The following is a 20,763-nucleotide window of genomic DNA, read 5'->3' as shown; positions in this document are numbered from 1 at the left end:
TTTACTTTCAAATTAAAAAATATATTGTAACGACCCAGACACTTGGTTTGTTGATAAATCATCTCCTGATCACTCATTTTATCACCAAACTCCTCAATAATGCGATCCAAGTCATTATTTTATTACTTTAACATCTCAAAAAGCTCTGCAAATGTCTGTGATATTCTTTGAGCGCTGGATGCGGAAGCAGCTGTCTTGTTTGTTTAGATCTGTGTTATGTCTGTGGTGAAGGGACTATGCGTATTGCTCAGATCTGCCCCCCCCCCCCCCCTTTTTTTTTTTTGGCTTCTCTCAGTTTCTATCGGACTTTATATATGTATAAAGTGAAAAAAGAAGTGATATCTGAAACAAAAACACACTGGAAAGCAGTGGGGGTCAAGGTGCCCCAATTGTTTCTACTAACTTGGCTTGTGTTTTTCAGGCACAATAAAAGCTGATCGAACTTGCATCAAAAACACAAGCCAAGTTAGTAGAAGCAATTGGGCCACCGTGACCCCCACTGCTTTTACAGTTGTGCCTATTTGCTTGGTGCTGGCCAAGGTTGCCCCAATGGTTTCTTGAAACTTGGGTTGTGTTTTTGATATCTCCACTTTAAATGGCTGGGCACTTTGATAACTTGGCACTTTTTCACATTTCCAGTGTGTTTTTGTTTCAGATACATTACAGTGCGTCTATGAGAATGGGTTTCTGTGTATGTACGAGTTGGGTGACACAGTGCAGAATGCTTCCAGTTACTCTGAATGGGGACTCTAACAAGCTCGTCACAGGGAATGCAGTTCAACACATTCTCGCCCTCCCTCAGCCCGTATTCCCTGAAACCTTATCTATAAAAAAAACAACTGCAGAGATAGAGAGCAGCTGTTGCTCAGAACTGCGGCCTTAACCCCTTCCTCACCACAAGAGGACAGTTTCTTCTAGTTTTTGTCGGATTATATCAGGGATTGTTCCTTAGCTACTGTGTAAAACATGCTTGCTTTCCAAAACAGTAAAACAGTAGGGCTAGCTCGGCGCTTCAGGGATCTCAGTAGCCTACCTCTCTCTTTCAGTTCAGTGCCAAGCTGCACCTCTCAGCACTGTGTGGCTAAACTTTTTATTTATTATTTTTACCTTTATTTATAGTCCTTTCTACATAAAGATGAACCTTGTCCTAACCCTAACGCAAGTTTAATCACAGTTGGACAATTAGATTCTCTAGGTATAGCCAACATCAACATGTAAGTGCAATGCTCTCAATGACTTGTGCTAAAGAGTGTCTTATCACAACCGGACACATGCTTACATTTTAACATATATCTAGAGCTGCGTCTTATATAAATATACTACAAATCAGGGATGGCAGTAAGACTCCCATTGCATAGCAGTTTGATCCATTCCTGGTTTTACTATGAGTTTCCACACCTGAGATTGTTACCTGTACACTGCAGCTAATCAAGATTGTAGAAAAACCTGGAATAGGTGGAACTGCTATGCGATAGGAGTCTTATTTCCATCCCTGACAATAAATACATAAATAAAAAAGTAAAGTAGACGACTATTTCTGCAAATGCCTTCTTCATCATCAGTGTATTGAATTGGTTTTAGAATCCGTGATCAAGCGACTCTGTAGTTACGAAGTGGTCTGGCGACACACAGACGACTCAGTGAGCCCCGAGTTTTGCACCCCAATCAGGGATAATAGAGAAAGCACAAGACCACCCATTGTTTCCAAGCAGCTTGTTGGGGCATGGCTATTAAACCACAGTGAAGACGAATGAGGAGACACCTGGAATACGCTCACTGCACATCACCGTCGCCAGGGAGACCACGGAACAGCATGGGGGCAAACAAAACACACACTCACACACGGACTGCATTATATGCTATAAGACAGACAAAAACAGGGAGTCTCCATATACCCCCAGGTGCTGGTGAACTCGATCATGTTCTCAGGAAATGTCAAATTGATGCGGCAGTTCTCTAGATGTAAACATGTACGTGTGTAACAGACAGCCTATACAGAGTTTCAAGAACTCGTGCCAAAGAATGTTCTTAGCACGTTTCATCAATCAGTCAAGTGGTTCTATAGATCGGTGTAAAACTGTAAAGAGTCTTGCTAATAATCTCAGAGACAATACCTGAACAGTGCTCGTTTACCAGCTCTCTCGCTCTGCTCATCGCCTTCAACCATCCCCCTCTTTTCCTCCTCCTCCTCCTCCTGCAATGTGATCGCTCTCTCCCTCTCTCTTTCCTGCTCTCGCTCCACTTCCTGTCTCTGCTGGAACTCCAAAAGGTGTCTTCCTGTAGGAGGCACTGCCCCTTCCTGTCTCGCCGGCTTCAACTTCCTGTCCGTGATACTGTGCGGGTAAAATCAAGAAAAAAAAGCCAATTAAAAAAACAAAAGAAAAAACACCTACATGACTATAAAGCACTGTAGAGAAGACAGCAGCTACCCAGCATGGTGTCTATATAACACTATAACACCCTGTACAGAACTACAACAGCTACCCAGCATGGTGTCTATATAACACTATAACACCCTGTACAGAACTACAGCAGCTACCCAGCATGGTGTCTATATAACACTATAACACCCTGTACAGAACTACAGCAGCTACCCAGCATGGTGTCTATATAACACCCTGTACAGAACTACAGCAGCTACCCAGCATGGTGTTTATAAAGTTGTAATCCAGTGCTGGCCAGAGCCTCGCTGTACTGTACTGCACGGTTCTGTTCGGTTCTGTACTCACCTGACGGGTCCGAAGCTAAACGCGATGAAGAGCAGCACGGCCATCACACACACAGCCTTCCTGCTGCCAGCCGAGCCCAACCGGACCGTATCAGAACCCTGCAGAGAGAGACAGAGAGAGAGAGTCAGAATACACACACCGAGAGACACACACACACACACACACACGCATTCTCCCAGGCCCTCACCTCTGTGATGAAGGAGTCCAGTCTCTTCCTGAGCGCTGTGTTCTCTCTCCTCAGCCTCTCGTTCTCACACAGCGCCTCCTGTAGTTTGGTCTCCAGACCCTGCAGGTATTCCTTCTTCTTCTTGCGGGACTGGCAGGCGCTCTCGCGGTTCTTTATCATGCGCTGCTGCCTCCTCAGCACCTTCACCTGAGACAAACAGAGAAATAATACATCCCTTCAGTTCAATTTTAGTGCAGAGATACAATAAGGAAAGGTTTTTGTTTTCATACTAATCAAAACTACAATAGCTGCATAGTCAATTAATATAATGGAATTATTATTATTTTTTTTTATCTCAAACTGTGACCTGGGTTTTTACACTGGTCTACACTGACACCTAGTGGACAGAAACAAAGCTGACTCCTTCAGATTAAGAACTGTCTGTCTTCTCACTAAACTAAAATGTCTCTTATGGTACCAGACTACCGTCTCTAATACAAATGAATGAATGTGCAGGTGAGTGTATTCTAGCTCAATGTAAACTCACATCAATGTCGAAGCTGCTGGTCCCAGTATGACAGGGTGCTGGTACAATGGGTTTGCTGGTTACTGGTTTGCCGGCAGCGCTGTTGAAGGGGGTGGTGCTGGGACCAGTGGCTCCAGTGACTGGTGATGTGGGCTCCACTTTAATCAAACTGGGAACTGGGCCGAGGTGCAGCAGGTCTGACTGGGACAGAACAACGGGGGGAATGGAGACTGGAGGAGAGAGGGAGAGAGAGGGAGAGGGAGAGGGAGAGGGATAGGGAGAGAGAGAGAGAGAGAGAGACACAGAGAGAGATCGTTTTGAGTTTTAAAATCCCTTTATTTTATCGTTATAAATATTTTATAACTAAAGCCACAATAAACATTTTAAAAAAGTAAAAATAATTAAAATATACAAGAACAAAACTATTACAGACCAATAAACCCCCTGTAAAACCAGCACTGCATCAGTTCATTCAGGTCCCAGTCACTTTAGAGTCTTACCAGACCTTTCATATAAACACAGTGCGCTTCCCCTCCTCACTCACTCACACACACCCTCCCCAATACACCACGACTCCTCCTCCTCACTCACACACACCCACCCCAATACACCACGACTCCCCCTCCTCACTCACACACACACCCTCCCCAATACACCACGACTCCCCCTCCTCACTCACACACACACCCTCCCCAATACACCACGACTCCCCCCTCCTCACTCACACACACACCCTCCCCAATACACCACGACTCCCCCTCCTCACTCACACACACCCTCCCCAATACACCACGACTCCCCCTCCTCACTCACACACACCCTCCCCAATACACCACGACTCCCCCTCCTCACACACACACCCTCCCCAATACACCACGACTCCCCCTCCTCACTCACACACACCCTCCCCAACACACCACGACTCCCCCTCCTCACTCACACACACCCTCCCCAATACACCACGACTCCCCCTCCTCACACACACACCCTCCCCAATACACCACGACTCCCCCTCCTCACTCACACACACCCTCCCCAATACACCACGACTCCCCCCTCCTCACACACACACACCCTCCCCAATACACCACGACTCCCCCCTCCTCACACACACACACACACACCCTCCCCAATACACCACGACTCCCCCTCCTCACTCACACACACACACACACACCCTCCCCAATACACCACGACTCCCCCCTCCTCACACACACACCCTCCCCAATACACCACGACTCCCCCTCCTCACTCACACACGCACACCCTCCCCAATACACCACGACTCCCCCTCCTCACTCACACACACACACCCTCCCCAATACACCACGACTCCCCCTCCTCACTCACACACACACACACCCTCCCCAATACACCACGACTCCCCCTCCTCACTCACACACACCCTCCCCAATACACCACGACTCCCCCCTCCTCACTCACACACCCTCCCCAACACACCACGACTCCCCCTCCTCACTCACACACACCCTCCCCAATACACCACGACTCCCCCTCCTCACTCACACACACCCTCCCCAACACACCACGACTCCCCCTCCTCACTCACACACACCCTCCCCAATACACCACGACTCCCCCTCCTCACTCACACACACACCCTCCCCAATACACCACGACTCCCCCTCCTCACTCACACACACACCCTCCCCAATACACCACGACTCCCCCTCCTCACTCACACACACACCCTCCCCAATACACCACGACTCCCCCTCCTCACTCACACACACACCCTCCCCAATACACCACGACTCCCCCTCCTCACTCACACACACCCTCCCCAATACACCACGACTCCCCCTCCTCACACACACACCCTCCCCAATACACCACGACTCCCCCTCCTCACTCACACACACCCTCCCCAATACACCACGACTCCCCCTCCTCACTCACACACACACACACCCTCCCCAATACACCACGACTCCCCCTCCTCACTCACACACACCCTCCCCAATACACCACGACTCCCCCCTCCTCACTCACACACCCTCCCCAATACACCACGACTCCCCCTCCTCACTCACACACACCCTCCCCAATACACCACGACTCCCCCTCCTCACTCACACACACCCTCCCCAACACACCACGACTCCCCCTCCTCACTCACACACACCCTCCCCAATACACCACGACTCCCCCTCCTCACTCACACACACACACCCTCCCCAATACACCACGACTCCCCCTCCTCACTCACACACACCCTCCCCAATACACCACGACTCCCCCCTCCTCACTCACACACCCTCCCCAACACACCACGACTCCCCCTCCTCACTCACACACACCCTCCCCAATACACCACGACTCCCCCTCCTCACTCACACACACCCTCCCCAACACACCACGACTCCCCCTCCTCACTCACACACACCCTCCCCAATACACCACGACTCCCCCTCCTCACTCACACACACACCCTCCCCAATACACCACGACTCCCCCTCCTCACTCACACACACACCCTCCCCAATACACCACGACTCCCCCTCCTCACTCACACACACACCCTCCCCAATACACCACGACTCCCCCTCCTCACTCACACACACACCCTCCCCAATACACCACGACTCCCCCTCCTCACTCACACACACACCCTCCCCAATACACCACGACTCCCCCTCCTCACTCACACACACCCTCCCCAATACACCACGACTCCCCCTCCTCACACACACACCCTCCCCAATACACCACGACTCCCCCTCCTCACTCACACACACACCCTCCCCAATACACCACGACTCCCCCTCCTCACTCACACACACCCTCCCCAATACACCACGACTCCCCCCTCCTCACTCACACACACACCCTCCCCAATACACCACGACTCCCCCTCCTCACTCACACACACACCCTCCCCAATACACCACGACTCCCCCTCCTCACTCACACACACCCTCCCCAATACACCACGACTCCCCCTCCTCACTCACACACACCCTCCCCAATACACCACGACTCCCCCTCCTCACTCACACACACCCTCCCCAATACACCACGACTCCCCCTCCTCACTCACACACACACACACCCTCCCCAATACACCACGACTCCCCCTCCTCACTCACACACACACCCTCCCCAATACACCACGACTCCCCCTCCTCACTCACACACACACAGACACCCTCCCCAATACACCACGACTCCCCCTCCTCACTCACACACACACCCCCTCCCCAATACACCACGACTCCCCCTCCTCACTCACACACGCACACCCTCCCCAATGCACCACGACTCCCCCTCCTCACTCACACACACACACACCCTCCCCAATACACCACGACTCCCCCTCCTCACTCACACACACACCCTCCCCAATACACCACGACTCCCCCTCCTCACTCACACACGCACACCCTCCCCAATACACCACGACTCCCCCTCCTCACACACACACCCTCCCCAATACACCACGACTCCCCCTCCTCACTCACACACGCACACCCTCCCCAATACACCACGACTCCCCCTCCTCACTCACACACATACACACTCCCCAATACACCACGACTCCCCCTCCTCACTCACACACACCCTCCCCAATACACCACGACTCCCCCTCCTCACTCACACACACCCTCCCCAATACACCACGACTCCCCCTCCTCACACACACACACACCCTCCCCAATACACCACGACTCCCCCTCCTCACTCACACACGCACACCCTCCCCAATACACCACGACTCCCCCTCCTCACTCACACACGCACACCCTCCCCAATACACCACGACTCCCCCTCCTCACTCGCACACACACACACCCTCCCCAATACACCACGACTCCCCCTCCTCACTCACACACACCCACCCTCCCCAATACACCACGACTCCCCCTCCTCACTCACACACACCCACCCTCCCCAATACACCACGACTCCCCCTCCTCACTCACACACACACACACACACACACCCTCCCCAATACACCACGACTCCCCCTCCTCACTCACACACACACACACCATCCCCAATACACCACGACTCCCCCTCCTCACTCACACACACACACACACACACACACACACACCCCAATACACCACGACTCCCCCCTCCTCACTCACACACACACACACCATCCCCAATACACCACGACTCCCCCTCCTCACTCACACACACACACACACACACACACACACACACACACCCCAATACACCACGACTCCCCCCTCCTCACTCACACACACACACACCCTCCCCAATACATGAGCTTTACAAGTGTCCAAGTGTACCATTTGATAAAAAGAGAAATCTATCTTAATCCTGGAGACCATCAGGATTCTACAAACACCAATAGGATTGCTAAAACCAGTGGCTAAAATCTTTTTTTTCTGGGATTTTAAAATGGCCAACTTCGCTTGAACCAATACAAAGTTAACCAGTAACCATCAATTCCGCTGTCTAAAAGTGAACTGGGCTGCAGCCCTGGGCAGTCAGTGGAGATATGGAGGTCCACATGGCTCAGGTAGCGGTTAGAGGCTATGATACCGTGCAGCACTCTCCACTGCAAGTCTCCAGAGCGCTCGGGCAGGAGCAGCTTGTACAGTACATTACCCTCCAGACAGGGGTTACACAGGGTTCTCCCCAGGAATTCTGTACAGCCGGGCAGCAGAACATTATAGCCGGGAGCACTTTTAACGGAAAAATAAACTTGTCTTACCTTAAATATATAATACGACAAAGAATTTGAATAATATGTTGTCTTTCATTGACTATATCTGGTTGCTCTGTTTTATGTTCTACATTTTTTATTATGGTAAATTACCATGCTTATTTAGGCACTCTATGATTTGACTGGGGAAGGATAACGTAGGGTTATTGGAGTTAACAAAAAACAAAACAAAAAAAAAAAAAAAAAATTGGTAACCCTTTACTTCCTCTTTAGCGTAATTATTGAGCTTATTGCTTCATCTAAATTGTTTTCTTTATGTTAAGTTTTCAGGGCATTTTGTTAATGCACGTCTATTTTTGTTTTTCGCTGTTCTACATTTTGCAAATGCAACTCTTCATTTTAACCATTTTTTTAACACAACAGTAACACAACATCATAACTGTTGCATGAAACCGGAGTGTAATAATCCAGCACCTCTGCACTTAAGCATTTGTATGTCAGCTAACAAGTGTTTAGCTGATATCCCATAAATAATCTTTTTAATTTTAATGTTGTAGCCTCTCGAAGTGCTTAACACACAAAACCTGCCCCTTCATCTCTCTGATTGGTTAGATGTTGTGTCAGGTCGTAACACAGCTGTCGTGTTTCCAAGATTTTTTTTTTTCACCGAGCAACGCGCAGGTGATCTCGTCCTTACTGTTAAAGGCACAGTAGCATCTGCAAGACGTGCGGATCGGGTTTGTTCAGCTGAGCGGCGACAGCCAGACCGCCTGGCTGAAAAGGCCTGGGGAGAACCCTGTTACATCATCAGGGACCGAGAGGTGAGCTCTCCACTTAGTGTCCACCAGGTCCTTCAGTTGATTTCATACAACTTTTCTTTTCTGCGGTGTGGAGATCCACCTCTGTCTCTCAGCCCATTGACAGCAGTCTGCCAGGCGGCTCCTGCTCCTCCTCTGGCACTGAAGGGGAAACCAGCACCGTGGAGAACAGGGGCTCCTGCTCTGGGGCCGGACAATAGGGTCACACACAGCGAGTCAGTGGCTGAGCCAGGATTTGAACCGGGACCTCCTAGTATCAAGCCCTTTTTTTTTTTAAACCACTGGACCACCAAGCCTCCTATTTTCAGACCCACATAGACCAACGCACACACAGACACGCACGCACGCACGCGCACACGCAGACACGCACACACAGACACGCACGCAGACATGCACGCACGCACACACACAGACACGCACGCACAGACACGCGCACGCACACACAGACACACAGACACGCACGCACACAGACACACACGCACACTGTAAGGCTGTTTGATCGGGCGGCTGGTGTTTGGGAGCAGAAAGGCTTCAGGAGACAAGGTTAAAGTGCAAACTTGAGAAGTTTATTTAAGTGCTGAGTGCCACACGAACGTTGCTTTTTGTCCACAACAGTTTTCAAGTAAGTATAATAAATAAATACAGCACTGCATTGAAAAAATAAAAACATTTAACCAAACCAGGATACTCAACTATCCTATACTTTCATTTTTAAAGCATTGTTTACTACACAGCATCCTGCTGTTACCTTCTGGCGAGCCTCCCTGTAAATGAGCCCACCTCTCCTATATATAGAGGATGGCTATATAACCACACCCCTGGACTGGTCCATTATAAAATACAAGAAAAACATTATCATCATGTGTCAATTATTAAAGCAACTCCAAATTTAAAGATGTAACATTGAAAATGGATAACTGCAAAGCATACGACATGGTCTATTTAGATTTCCAGAAAGCTTTTGACAAAGTCCCGCATAAAAGATTAATTCTCAAACTGAATGCAGTAGGAATTCAAGGAAATGCATGCACATGGATTAGGGAGTGGTTAACATGTAGAAAACAGAAAGTATTGATTAGAGGAGAAACCTTAAAATGGAGCGAGGTAACCAGTGGTGTACCACAGGGATCAGTATTAGGTCCTCTGCTATTCCTAATCTACATTAATGATTTAGATTCTGGTATAGTAAGCAAACTCGTTAAATTTGCAGACGACACAAAAATAGGAGGAGTGGCAGACACTGTTGCAGCAGCAAAGGTCATTCAAAATGATCTAGACAGCATTCAGAACTGGGCAGACACATGGCAAATGAAATTTAATAGAGAAAAGTGTAAAGTATTGCATGCGGGCAATAAAAATGTGCATTATAAATATCATATGGGAGATATGGGTGAAATTGAAGAAGGGAACTATGAAAGAGACCTAGGAGTTTATGTTGACTCAGAAATGTCTTCATCTAGACAATGTGGGGAAGCTATAAAAAAGGCTAACAAGATGCTCGGATATATTGTGAGAAGTGTTGAATTTAAATCAAGGGTAGTAATGTTAAAACTCTACAATGCATTAGTAAGACCTCACCTAGAATATTGTGTTCAGTTCTGGTCACCTTGTTACAAAAAGGATATTGCTGCTCTAGAAAGAGTGCAAAGAAGAGCAACCAGAATTATCCCAGGTTTAAAAGGCATGTCATATGCAGACAGGCTAAAAGAATTGAATCTATTCAGTCTTGAACAAAGAAGACTACGCGGCGATCTGATTCAAACGTTCAAAATCCTAAAGGGTATAGACAATGTCAACCCAGGGGACTTCTTTGACTTGAAAAAAGAAAAAAGGACCAGGGGTCATAAATGGAGATTAGATAAAGGGGCATTCAGAACAGAAAATAGGAGGCACTTTTTTACACAGAGAATTGTGAGGGTCTGGAACCAACTCCCCAGTAATGTTGTTGAAGCTGAAACCCTGGGAACCTTCAAGAAGCTGCTTGATGAGATTCTGGGATCAATAAACTACTAACAACCAAACAAGCAAGATGGGCTGAATGGCCTCCTCTCGTTTGTAAACTTTCTTATGTTCTTATGTTCATAATGCTTAAACTTCCTACAGTTCTCTAGCATCATTAACATTACAATAGTTAACATTTTTCCCAATTGCATAACCCACTCTACACAATTAGTTACTCATTTTAAGTTATAATCAGCTCCCCCATTCACTAACATTGGGCGTGTGCCTGTGTATTTGAGCGCAGCCGTCAGTGCACGCGCCCCCTTAATGCCCTCCCCCAGCGTCAACATGCATGCGCACCCCCCGCTCCGGATCCAAAGAGAATAGGAAGTATTTTCAAATTAAATTAATTATTTTAAAACAACAGAGTTTCACTGCAGGCAGTACTGGGCATTATTTTACACCATATGTACAACTATTATGCGAAATAGTTTCCAGCACGCCATGCCAACTGTGTTAGTAACACTGTATTTCTTTTACAGGCTGCCAGCATCCCGACCTCCCAGACTCAAGTAAGTAAACAAACAGGTGTAACTATTATTCACGTTTCTCACAATCTTTGTACATAATGTTTTTTTTCCATTGACAAACAGCAGCACACATTTTATAATACCGTTGATGTTATCAATACGCATTTTAAAAAGGATGGTATACATAGCAAAGTGCGGGGCAGGTTTTAAACAGTCAGTGTTCCGCGGTAGTGATGGACAATGGAATCTGCTCCATCACACACACACACGCACGCACGCACAGAGACACACACACGCAGAGGCACACACACACACACACACACACACACACACACACACACACACACACACACACACACACACACAGAAACAGATACACGCCGAGACACACACACACGCACACACACACACACAGGGACACACGCACACAGAGACACGCACACACACACACAGAAACAGATACACGCCGAGACACACACATACGCACACACACACACAGGGACGCACGCACACACAGACACACAGAGACACGCACGCACACAGAGACACACACACACTCACTCTCACACACACATGCATGCACACACACACAGTCTCCGTTTCCCTCTCCCAGTACCTGGCAGTGTCTGCTCGATGCTCTGTATTGGTTGCAGGATGATGGTTTTGGCCGGGCTGCTGGTTTGTGCTACTGGGATGGCGGTCACACATACTGGTTTGGGCTGGATCGCCGGCTTGCTGCTCAGGATCGTACTGGCTTTCCGAGAGCTTGTGGAATGAAGAGGTGCTTTGGTATCCCCTGGTAAAAGCACAGCACAGTGTAGTAAAGCACAGTGAAGATAATGAACCAGCCCCTTCTCAAAGTGTATTAAAGCACAGTGAAGATAATGAACCAGCCCCTTCTCAAAGTGTATTAAAGCACAGTGAAGATAATGAACCAGACCCTTCTCAAAGTGTATTAAAGCACAGTGAAGATAATGAACCAGCCCCTTCTCAAAGTGTATTAAAGCACAGTGAAGATAATGAACCAGCCCCTTCTCAAAGTGTATTAAGGCACAGTGAAGATAATGAACCAGCCCCTTCTCAAAGTGTATTAAAGCACAGTGAAGATAATGAACCAGCCCCTTCTCAAAGTGTATTAAGGCACAGTGAAGATAATGAACCAGCCCCTTCTCAAAGTGTATTAAAGCACAGTGAAGATAATGAACCAGCCCCTTCTCAAAGTGTATTAAGGCACAGTGAAGATAATGAACCAGCCCCTTCTCAAAGTGTATTAAAGCACAGTGAAGATAATGAACCAGCCCCTTCTCAAAGTGTATTAAGGCACAGTGAAGATAATGAACCAGCCCCTTCTCAAAGTGTATTAAAGCACAGTGAAGATAATGAACCAGCCCCTTCTCAAAGTGTATTAAAGCACAGTGAAGATAATGAACCAGCCCCTTCTCAAAGTGTATTAAGGCACAGTGAAGATAATGAACCAGCCCCTTCTCAAAGTGTATTAAGGCACAGTGAAGATAATGAACCAGCCCCTTCTCAAAGTGTATTAAAGCACAGTGAAGATAATGAACCAGCCCCTTCTCAAAGTGTATTAAGGCACAGTGAAGATAATGAACCAGCCCCTTCTCAAAGTGTATTAAAGCACAGAGAAGATAATGAACCAGCCCCTTCTCAAAGTGTATTAAGGCACAGTGAAGATAATGAACCAGCCCCTTCTCAAAGTGTATTAAAGCACAGTGAAGATAATGAACCAGCCCCTTCTCAAAGTGTATTAAAGCACAGTGAAGATAATGAACCAGCCCCTTCTCAAAGTGTATTAAAGCACAGTGAAGATAATGAACCAGCCCCTTCTCAAAGTGTATTAAAGCACAGTGAAGATAATGAACCAGCCCCTTCTCAAAGTGTATTAAAGCACAGTGAAGATAATGAACCAGCCCCTTCTCAAAGTGTATTAAAGCACAGTGAAGATAATGAACCAACCCCTTCTCAAAGTGTATTAAAGCACAGTGAAGATAATGAACCAGCCCCTTCTCAAAGTGTATTAAAGCACAGTGAAGATAATGAACCAGCCCCTTCTTAAAGTTTACTACTTTGGTATCCTCTGGTAAAACAAACCAGCCCCTATCCCTCTCCCCTCATCTCTCTCCGCCCTCCCTTCTCTTCTCTCCCCCCTCTCACCTGTGGTAGTCGGGATGCTGATCTGCACGGTGTTGAGGGGGGGCGTCAGGATGTCCCCAAACATGTAGGGGGGTGTAGGGGGGTTCTCAGCCTTCACCCCATCAACTGTCCCATTAGAGACCACACCCTGAGAAAAGAAAGCTTGAGATTATAACCCTGCTAATATGAAGACATTACCTCAAATAGCAGTAGTTTTGCAAAATAACCCAGTCAATGAAGTAGATTACAGATATGATCAGGAGCCAGGCATGTCCCCTGTACCCCCCTATAGCTGCATAAACTCTATTAGGAACCCTACAGACACAGGGAGACTGATTCCTGTTGTGATGAGAGTCAGCTCATTCAGAGCAGGGGGCTGACTGTTCAAGCTCCTGCACATACCTCGACTGGGTACAGGAGTGCTCCTGTGAGTGTCCAGCAGTGTTAGTCTTATCTGTGTGTGAGCAGGAGTTACAGAATAGTTAGCATGCCATACTGCTCTCTGTCTCTCTTTATTTTAGTCAGTGTGGTGTCCTCTTGATTTACAGCCAGTAACACAGTGTCGTCACCTATCTGCTGTCCTCACACACACACTACAGTAACACAGTACAGTGTCGTCACCTATCTGCTGTCCTCACACACACACTACAGTAACACAGTACAGTGTGGTCACCTATCTGCTGTCCTCACACACACACACACACTACAGTAACACAGTACAGTGTGGTCACCTATCTGCTGTCCTCACACACACACACACACACACACACTACAGTAACACAGTACAGTGTGGTCACCTATCTGCTGTCCTCACACACACACACTACAGTAACACAGTACAGTGTGGTCACCTATCTGCTGTCCTCACACACACACACTACAGTAACACAGTACAGTGTGGTCACCTATCTGCTGTCCTCACACACCCTACAGTAACACAGTACAGTGTGGTCACCTATCTGCTGTCCTCACACACACTACAGTAACACAGTACAGTGTGGTCACCTATCTGCTGTCCTCACACACACACACTACAGTAACACAGTACAGTGTGGTCACCTATCTGCTGTCCTCACACACACTACAGTAACACAGTACAGTGTGGTCACCTATCTGCTGTCCTCACACACACACACTACAGTAACACAGTACAGTGTGGTCACCTATCTGCTGTCCTCACACACACTACAGTAACACAGTACAGTGTGGTCACCTATCTTCTGTTCTCACACACCCTACAGTAACACAGTACAGTGTGGTCACCTATCTTCTGTCCTCACACACACTACAGTAACACAGTACAGTGTGGTCACCTATCTGCTGTCCTCACACACACACACTACAGTAACACAGTACAGTGTGGTCACCTATCTGCTGTCCTCACACACTATGGTACACTATTTTATTTTCAAAATAGTCTAAACATTAAGGGGACATGGCCTATGTCCTTATAAGGTGGGATTTGTCAGGTCTGTGTGTGTGTGTGATGAGAGAGAAAGAGGGGGAGGGAGGGAAGGAGAGGTGTGAGTGTTTCACCTGCTGGTAGAAGAGAGGGATGGAGCTGAGGGAGGGGGAGGGAGAGTTGCAAGTGTTTCACTTGCAGGTAGAGGAGAGGGAGGGATGGAGGGAGGGAGGGGTGTGAGTGTTTCACTTGCTGGTAGAGGAGAGGGAGGGAGGGATGGAGGAAGGAGGGTGAGTGTTTCACTTGCAGGTAGAGAAGAGGGAGGGGTGTGAGTGTTTCACTTGCTGGTAGGGGAGAGGGATGGAGCAGTGAGAGGGAGGGAGGGAGAGAGAGAGGGAGGGGGATAAGTGAGCAGTGTGGAGTAGTGGTTAGGGCTCTGGACTCCTGACCGGAGGGTTGTGGGTTCAATCCCAGGTGGGGGACACTGCTGCTGTACCCTTGAGCAAGGTACTTTACCTAGATTGCTCCAGTAAAAACCCAACTGTATAAATGGGTAACTGTATATAAAAATAATGTGTAAAAAAATAATGTAATTGTATTTAAAAATAATGTGATATCTTGTAACAATTGTAAGTCACCCTGGATAAGTGCGTCTGCTAAGAAATAAATAAATAATAATAATAATAATAATAATAATAATAATAATAATAATAATAATAATAATAATAATAAAGGAGAGGGAGGGAGGAATGGAGACAAGCAAGTATTTTACCTGCTGGCAGAGGAGAGGGAGGGAGGGAGGGAGGGAGGAGAGGGAGGGGTGTGAGTGTTTCACTTGCTGGTAGAGGAGAGGGAGGGGTGTGAGTGTTTCATTTGCTGGTAAAGGAGAGGGATGGAGGGAGGGAGGAGAGGGAGGGGTGTGAGTGTTTCACTTGCTGGTAGAGGAGAGGGAGGGGTGTGAGTGTTTCATTTGCTGGTAGAGGAGAGGGAGGGGTGTGAGTGTTTCATTTGCTGGTAGAGGAGAGGGAGGGGTGTGAGTGTTTCACTTGCTGGTAGAGGAGAGGGAGGGGTGTGAGTGTTTCATTTGCTGGTAAAGGAGAGGGATGGAGGGAGGGAGGAGAGGGAGGGGTGTGAGTGTTTCACTTGCTGGTAGAGGAGAGGGAGGGGTGTGAGTGTTTCACTTGCTGGTAGAGGAGAGGGAGGGGTGTGAGTGTTTCACTTGCTGGTAGAGGAGAGGGAGGGAGGGTGAGTGTTTCACTTGCTGGTAGAGGAGAGGGAGGGAGGGTGAGTGTTTCACTTGCTGGTAGAGGAGAGGGAGGGAGGGAGGAGAGGGAGGGGTGCGAGTGTTTCACTTGCTGGTAGAGGAGAGGGAGGGAGGGAGGGAGGAGGGCGAGTGTTTCACTTGCTGGTAGAGGAGAGGGAGGGAGCAATGGAGACGAGCGAGTGTTTTACCTGCTGGCTGAGGAGTGTGTCTGTGTTGGAGGACAGGGAGGAAGCTGAGCAGTGGGAGGAGGCTGGGGAGGCTGGTTCAGACTTCACCTGGAGCACTGCAACACAAAGAACATGCGATACATGAACATTAAGAGCAATCGAGTTATCTGAAATAAAAAGAACCACTCAGAAATACTGCAAACGTCATGAAGAGGCAAGGGGACAGCAATACACAAAAAATTATATATATATATATTTATACACACACACACACACACACACACACACACACACAGTGCTCCCTAGCTATAAGGCTCCTGGATATAACGCTCCTACAGCATGTCCCCCAATTCCCTATACTAGTGATTCATGCAATGTTTCTACAGTAAATACAGTACCGGTGTTGTTCAAACTGTAAACAGCTTCTCAGTCTAACTTCTGTTTTTTGTCTCTCCCTTTTGATTTGGCACTTTATAACACAGACATCTTATACAGCATTCGTTTTATAACTAAATAAATATTAGGCCTATTGCGTGGTTATCTTTCCTAATGTATTTACTTTTTTTGCTGTGAGAGGAGCTGCGGCTCTCTGGGAGACGAGACGCTTCAGCACCGCTCTGGCAGCCGAACCTGGAGCGAGCCCATCCCCTCTCCCCCTCGCACTTGGTTTGCTGTCTGTCGCTTTGAACTGAACTCCCGACCACCGTTTAACCAGGCTATTTATAGTTTATATAGAATTGCTAATCAAAATGATCCACAAGTGGGAATGTTACCTTTTTTTTTTTTTTTTGTAAAAAATATAGCGTTGATTACATGGTGCTTTATACATGGTTAATTCACAGAAAGTTACATTTTTGCTTCACTATATGTGCATATAGAGAGGGAGTTATTTTATTTTGTATTTTAGATGTGTGTTGTTATGGGTCCAGTGGCGCCCCCTCCCCTGTTTATAACGCTCTTCTTAGGTTATAACGCTCATATTGTGTCCCCCCCCCCCGACCCGTGTTATAGCGAGGGAGCACTGTATATAAAAAACTGGAAAAGTAAATCTTGATATTATTTACGTTAATACGTCAGAACGAGAGTAATTTTTTTTTCATATTAGTCCTTCTTACGTCATCTCCACTGTGCAGTCAGTGCCGCTCAATGTCAACAGCCACTATATTTATCACTAATTCCAACAAGCACTTTAAAATGGAAATTAATAGGCTACATTCAAAACAATGATATGGAGAGAGGATGCAGCAGTCGTACCCCAGCAGGGCCTCAATCCAGCGGACAGAGGATGAAACAGTCGTACCCCAGCAGAGCCTCAATCCAGCGGACAGAGGATGCAACAGTCGTACCCCAGCAGAGCCTCAATCCAGCGGACAGAGGATGAAACAGTTGTACCCCAGCAGAGCCTCAATCCAGCGGACAGAGGATGAAACAGTCGTACCCCAGCAGAGCCTCAATCCAGCGGACAGAGGATGCAACAGTCGTACCCCAGCAGAGCCTCAATCCAGCGGACAGAGGATGAAACAGTCGTACCCCAGCAGAAACTCAATCCAGCGGACAGAGGATGAAACAGTCGTACCCCAGCAGAGCCTCAATCCAGCGGACAGAGGATGCAACAGTCGTACCCCAGCAGGGCCTCAATCCAGCGGACAGAGGATGAAACAGTCATACCCCAGCAGAGCCTCAATCCAGCGTACAGAGGACGCAGCAGTCGTACCCCAGCAGAGCATAAATCCAGTGGGCCGCTTGTCCTTCAGGCTCATGGACATGGAGTAGCCACTGCAGGGTGGCATGGTCCTGTACCACAGCCCCGATCCCCACATTGCTTGCATCCGTATCCAGAATGAAAGTCTTCAGGGGATTGGGGAACGCCAAGACTGGGGCATGTGCAAGGGCCTTCCACAACTCTCCAAAGTACGGCTGCGCAGTGAGAGTCCCAGGTGAACCGGCCCCCCTCTGTTGGCAGTGCAAGGGCCTGGTAATCCAGGCAAAGTCCTTAACAAACCGCCTGTAGTACGATGCCGGGCCCAAAAATCTCTGCACCTCAGTCACAGTCCTGGGGACCGGCCAGTCTTTTACAGAGGCCACCTTGGCAGGGTTTGTAGTGATGTCATCCGCCCCAACGACATGGCCGAGGAAGTGCGTTTTCTTCTGTAAAACAGGTTTCACTTCCCCGGGTGGAGTTTCAGCCCGGCCCCCCGGACACGCTCAACACTGCCCACAGGTTTGCGAGCGAGTCCGAGAATGTGGTGGCGTGTGCCACACTCAACACCACACAGGCCGTCCGGAGAACTCCAGCCAGTACATGCTCCATCAGGTGCTCAAATGTTGCTGGAACATTGCACATTCCAAACGGCATCACTGAAAACTGCCACTGACCCTGGCCGATGGAGAATGCGGCCTTTGGGAGCGCCTCAGGAACCAGCTCGACCTGCCAGTAGCTGCTTCACAGGTCGAGGGAGCTGAACCAATGAGAGCCCATAATACAGTCCAGGGCCTCGTCGAACCTGGGAAGGGGGTACGAGTCTTACGGGTCACTGCATGAGCTTCCTGTAATCCACACAGAATCGCAGTGATCTGTCCTTCTTCCGCACAAGCACAGCAGGTGCAGCCCATGGACTGGCCGATGGCTCGATAACTCGATAACTCCTACGGCGGCCATTTCCTGTATGAGAGCCGCTGCCGCCTCCTGTTAGCAAGGGAGAGCGATGCGGCTGCTCCCGGATCGGGACTGCACTGCCAGTGTCAACGTGGTGCTGTACGAGAGGGCACTGTCATCTGCTTCTGAGAGAGGCCGGGGTCCTGCCCCTTCACGTCTGACGAGCCCCCTCCTCTTCAGGTGACGCGCCGATGTTGGCTTGCTCAGCCGGCTCTCCTCCCCTAGTTCCCGGTCCGCGGCGAGATGAAGACAGTCTTGGTCGATGAACACATCCCCAGCAGCCAGGGCGAGGGTTGCCCCCACCTTGGCCAGCAGGTCCAGCCCCAGAATACAGCGGCCCTGGATATCCGCCATGCAGAACTTGTGTTCAACTAGGTGGCGATCGCGTCGTCACTCTGACCTCTGCTCTGCTCTCCTGCGGCACCGCAGACCCGCTTCATGGCCCAGTCTTGACCGCCCTCCTCAAGCACGACGAGTCAGACCTGCTGTCGGAGCGTGGTGGGGGCTAGGCTGCAGATAGAGGCCTCTGCCGGCTGACAGCAGTGGCAAGCTCTTTAAAGTCATAAGGTCGAGATCAAGCAGGACCTGCAATGCCTGGCTTTAAGCTGTGGAACTCTGTTTAATTATAAAGACAGCAGCAACCAAAGAGCAGGCAACAGTTTTTTTTTTTTGTTTTTTTTTTGGCGGGGCAAAACTGAAGTGCAATGGCGCTCAGTGTTTTATTAAATAATAAAACAAACAGTTTAAACAAAACAAAACACTACAAAACAAATAAACAAATAACAAATAGTCTCATGCTGGTGTTTAAACCAGCACGCTTAGCAATCATTATCTCTTTACCGTCTCCGCTCTCGTTCTCCAACTCTGAACCCTCCTCCTGAGCGCAGACAGCTGCAGGCTTATATATTCTGGCCGAGGGATTAACTAGCTATTAATTAACTATCCTATTACCCCTCGGTCAGTCTGCATGAGTTTAATAAGGATGCGTGACTGTCAGCTAGTTAAATAATCAGTAGCTGATCAGCCACTCATCCTCACAAGGTTTTATAATCAAAAGACAAAACAATAACAAATAACATTGGCTTTCGCCGTCATATAAACATATGACTCATAATATAAATACATAATAAACAAAGGGGCGGGACACTCCGCCATACATGGTTACCAACATTCTAATTGAAATAACGTTTGGTCACAGCAGAGCTATACCTCATATAGATGCAATTTAAAAATGGTCTCAAATAAACCGGAGAAAAAGCAGCAAATAAAAGTGTATTACACAGACTTTTATAGCAAGTAAAAATAATATGCATGTGACAAAACAGATAGTTGAACAGAACTAACTTGCACTGTCTGAGCTCCACCCCTCTCCTGCTTCAGCACAGCTGGACTCAGAGTCACTGGAAGGCAAGGCAGACGGGCCTGTCTCGTCCTGCCGCGGAGACTTCAGCCGTCGGCCAGGGTATTGTGCACAATATTCATGAAGTGTTTTCCTCTTGCGCCCCATTTTCAAATCAAACTAGTAACTGTCACTGTATACCTATAGCAAAAGCTTACCTACACCTTAACCCTCAATTAGTGACACACTGTCCATTTTTATTGCCAAGAGAAAGTACTTAAAAATTGCTCAAAACAATGTTTGCCTCCTTCTAAACTGCAAGGTATCAGGTGTGCACTGGCTGTCTATTGACAGGTCTGGGCTGGCTTACCTGTCAGTATGTCTTCGTTTGCTTGTTTCCATGGGGACCGCACA

At 48.3% G+C, this 20,763-nt stretch overlaps 1 protein-coding gene across 1 annotated transcript in view; it reads right to left on the bottom strand.

The window, feature by feature from the left end:
- Positions 1–20,756, bottom strand: part of LOC117964835 (cyclic AMP-dependent transcription factor ATF-6 beta-like) — a 40,357-nt gene extending 19,601 nt beyond the window's left edge. Inside the window, exons 1-8 of the mRNA XM_059019613.1 lie at positions 20,720–20,756; positions 16,376–16,470; positions 13,543–13,669; positions 11,987–12,166; positions 3,443–3,651; positions 2,917–3,102; positions 2,730–2,827; positions 2,115–2,333 (exon numbers count right to left, since the gene is read on the bottom strand). Coding sequence (XP_058875596.1) covers positions 2,115–2,333; positions 2,730–2,827; positions 2,917–3,102; positions 3,443–3,651; positions 11,987–12,166; positions 13,543–13,606 — 956 coding nt within the window. The 5' untranslated portion in view covers positions 13,607–13,669; positions 16,376–16,470; positions 20,720–20,756. The remainder of the gene's footprint in view (positions 1–2,114; positions 2,334–2,729; positions 2,828–2,916; positions 3,103–3,442; positions 3,652–11,986; positions 12,167–13,542; positions 13,670–16,375; positions 16,471–20,719) is intronic.
- Positions 20,757–20,763: the final 7 nt, after the last annotated feature.

Source organism: Acipenser ruthenus, unplaced genomic scaffold (genome assembly GCF_902713425.1).
Source record: "Acipenser ruthenus unplaced genomic scaffold, fAciRut3.2 maternal haplotype, whole genome shotgun sequence".
In the NCBI taxonomy this organism is placed as follows: Eukaryota; Metazoa; Chordata; class Actinopteri; order Acipenseriformes; family Acipenseridae; genus Acipenser; species Acipenser ruthenus.
Note: the sequence above shows the minus strand (reverse complement) of the source record. Positions and strands in the feature narration are given on the sequence as shown.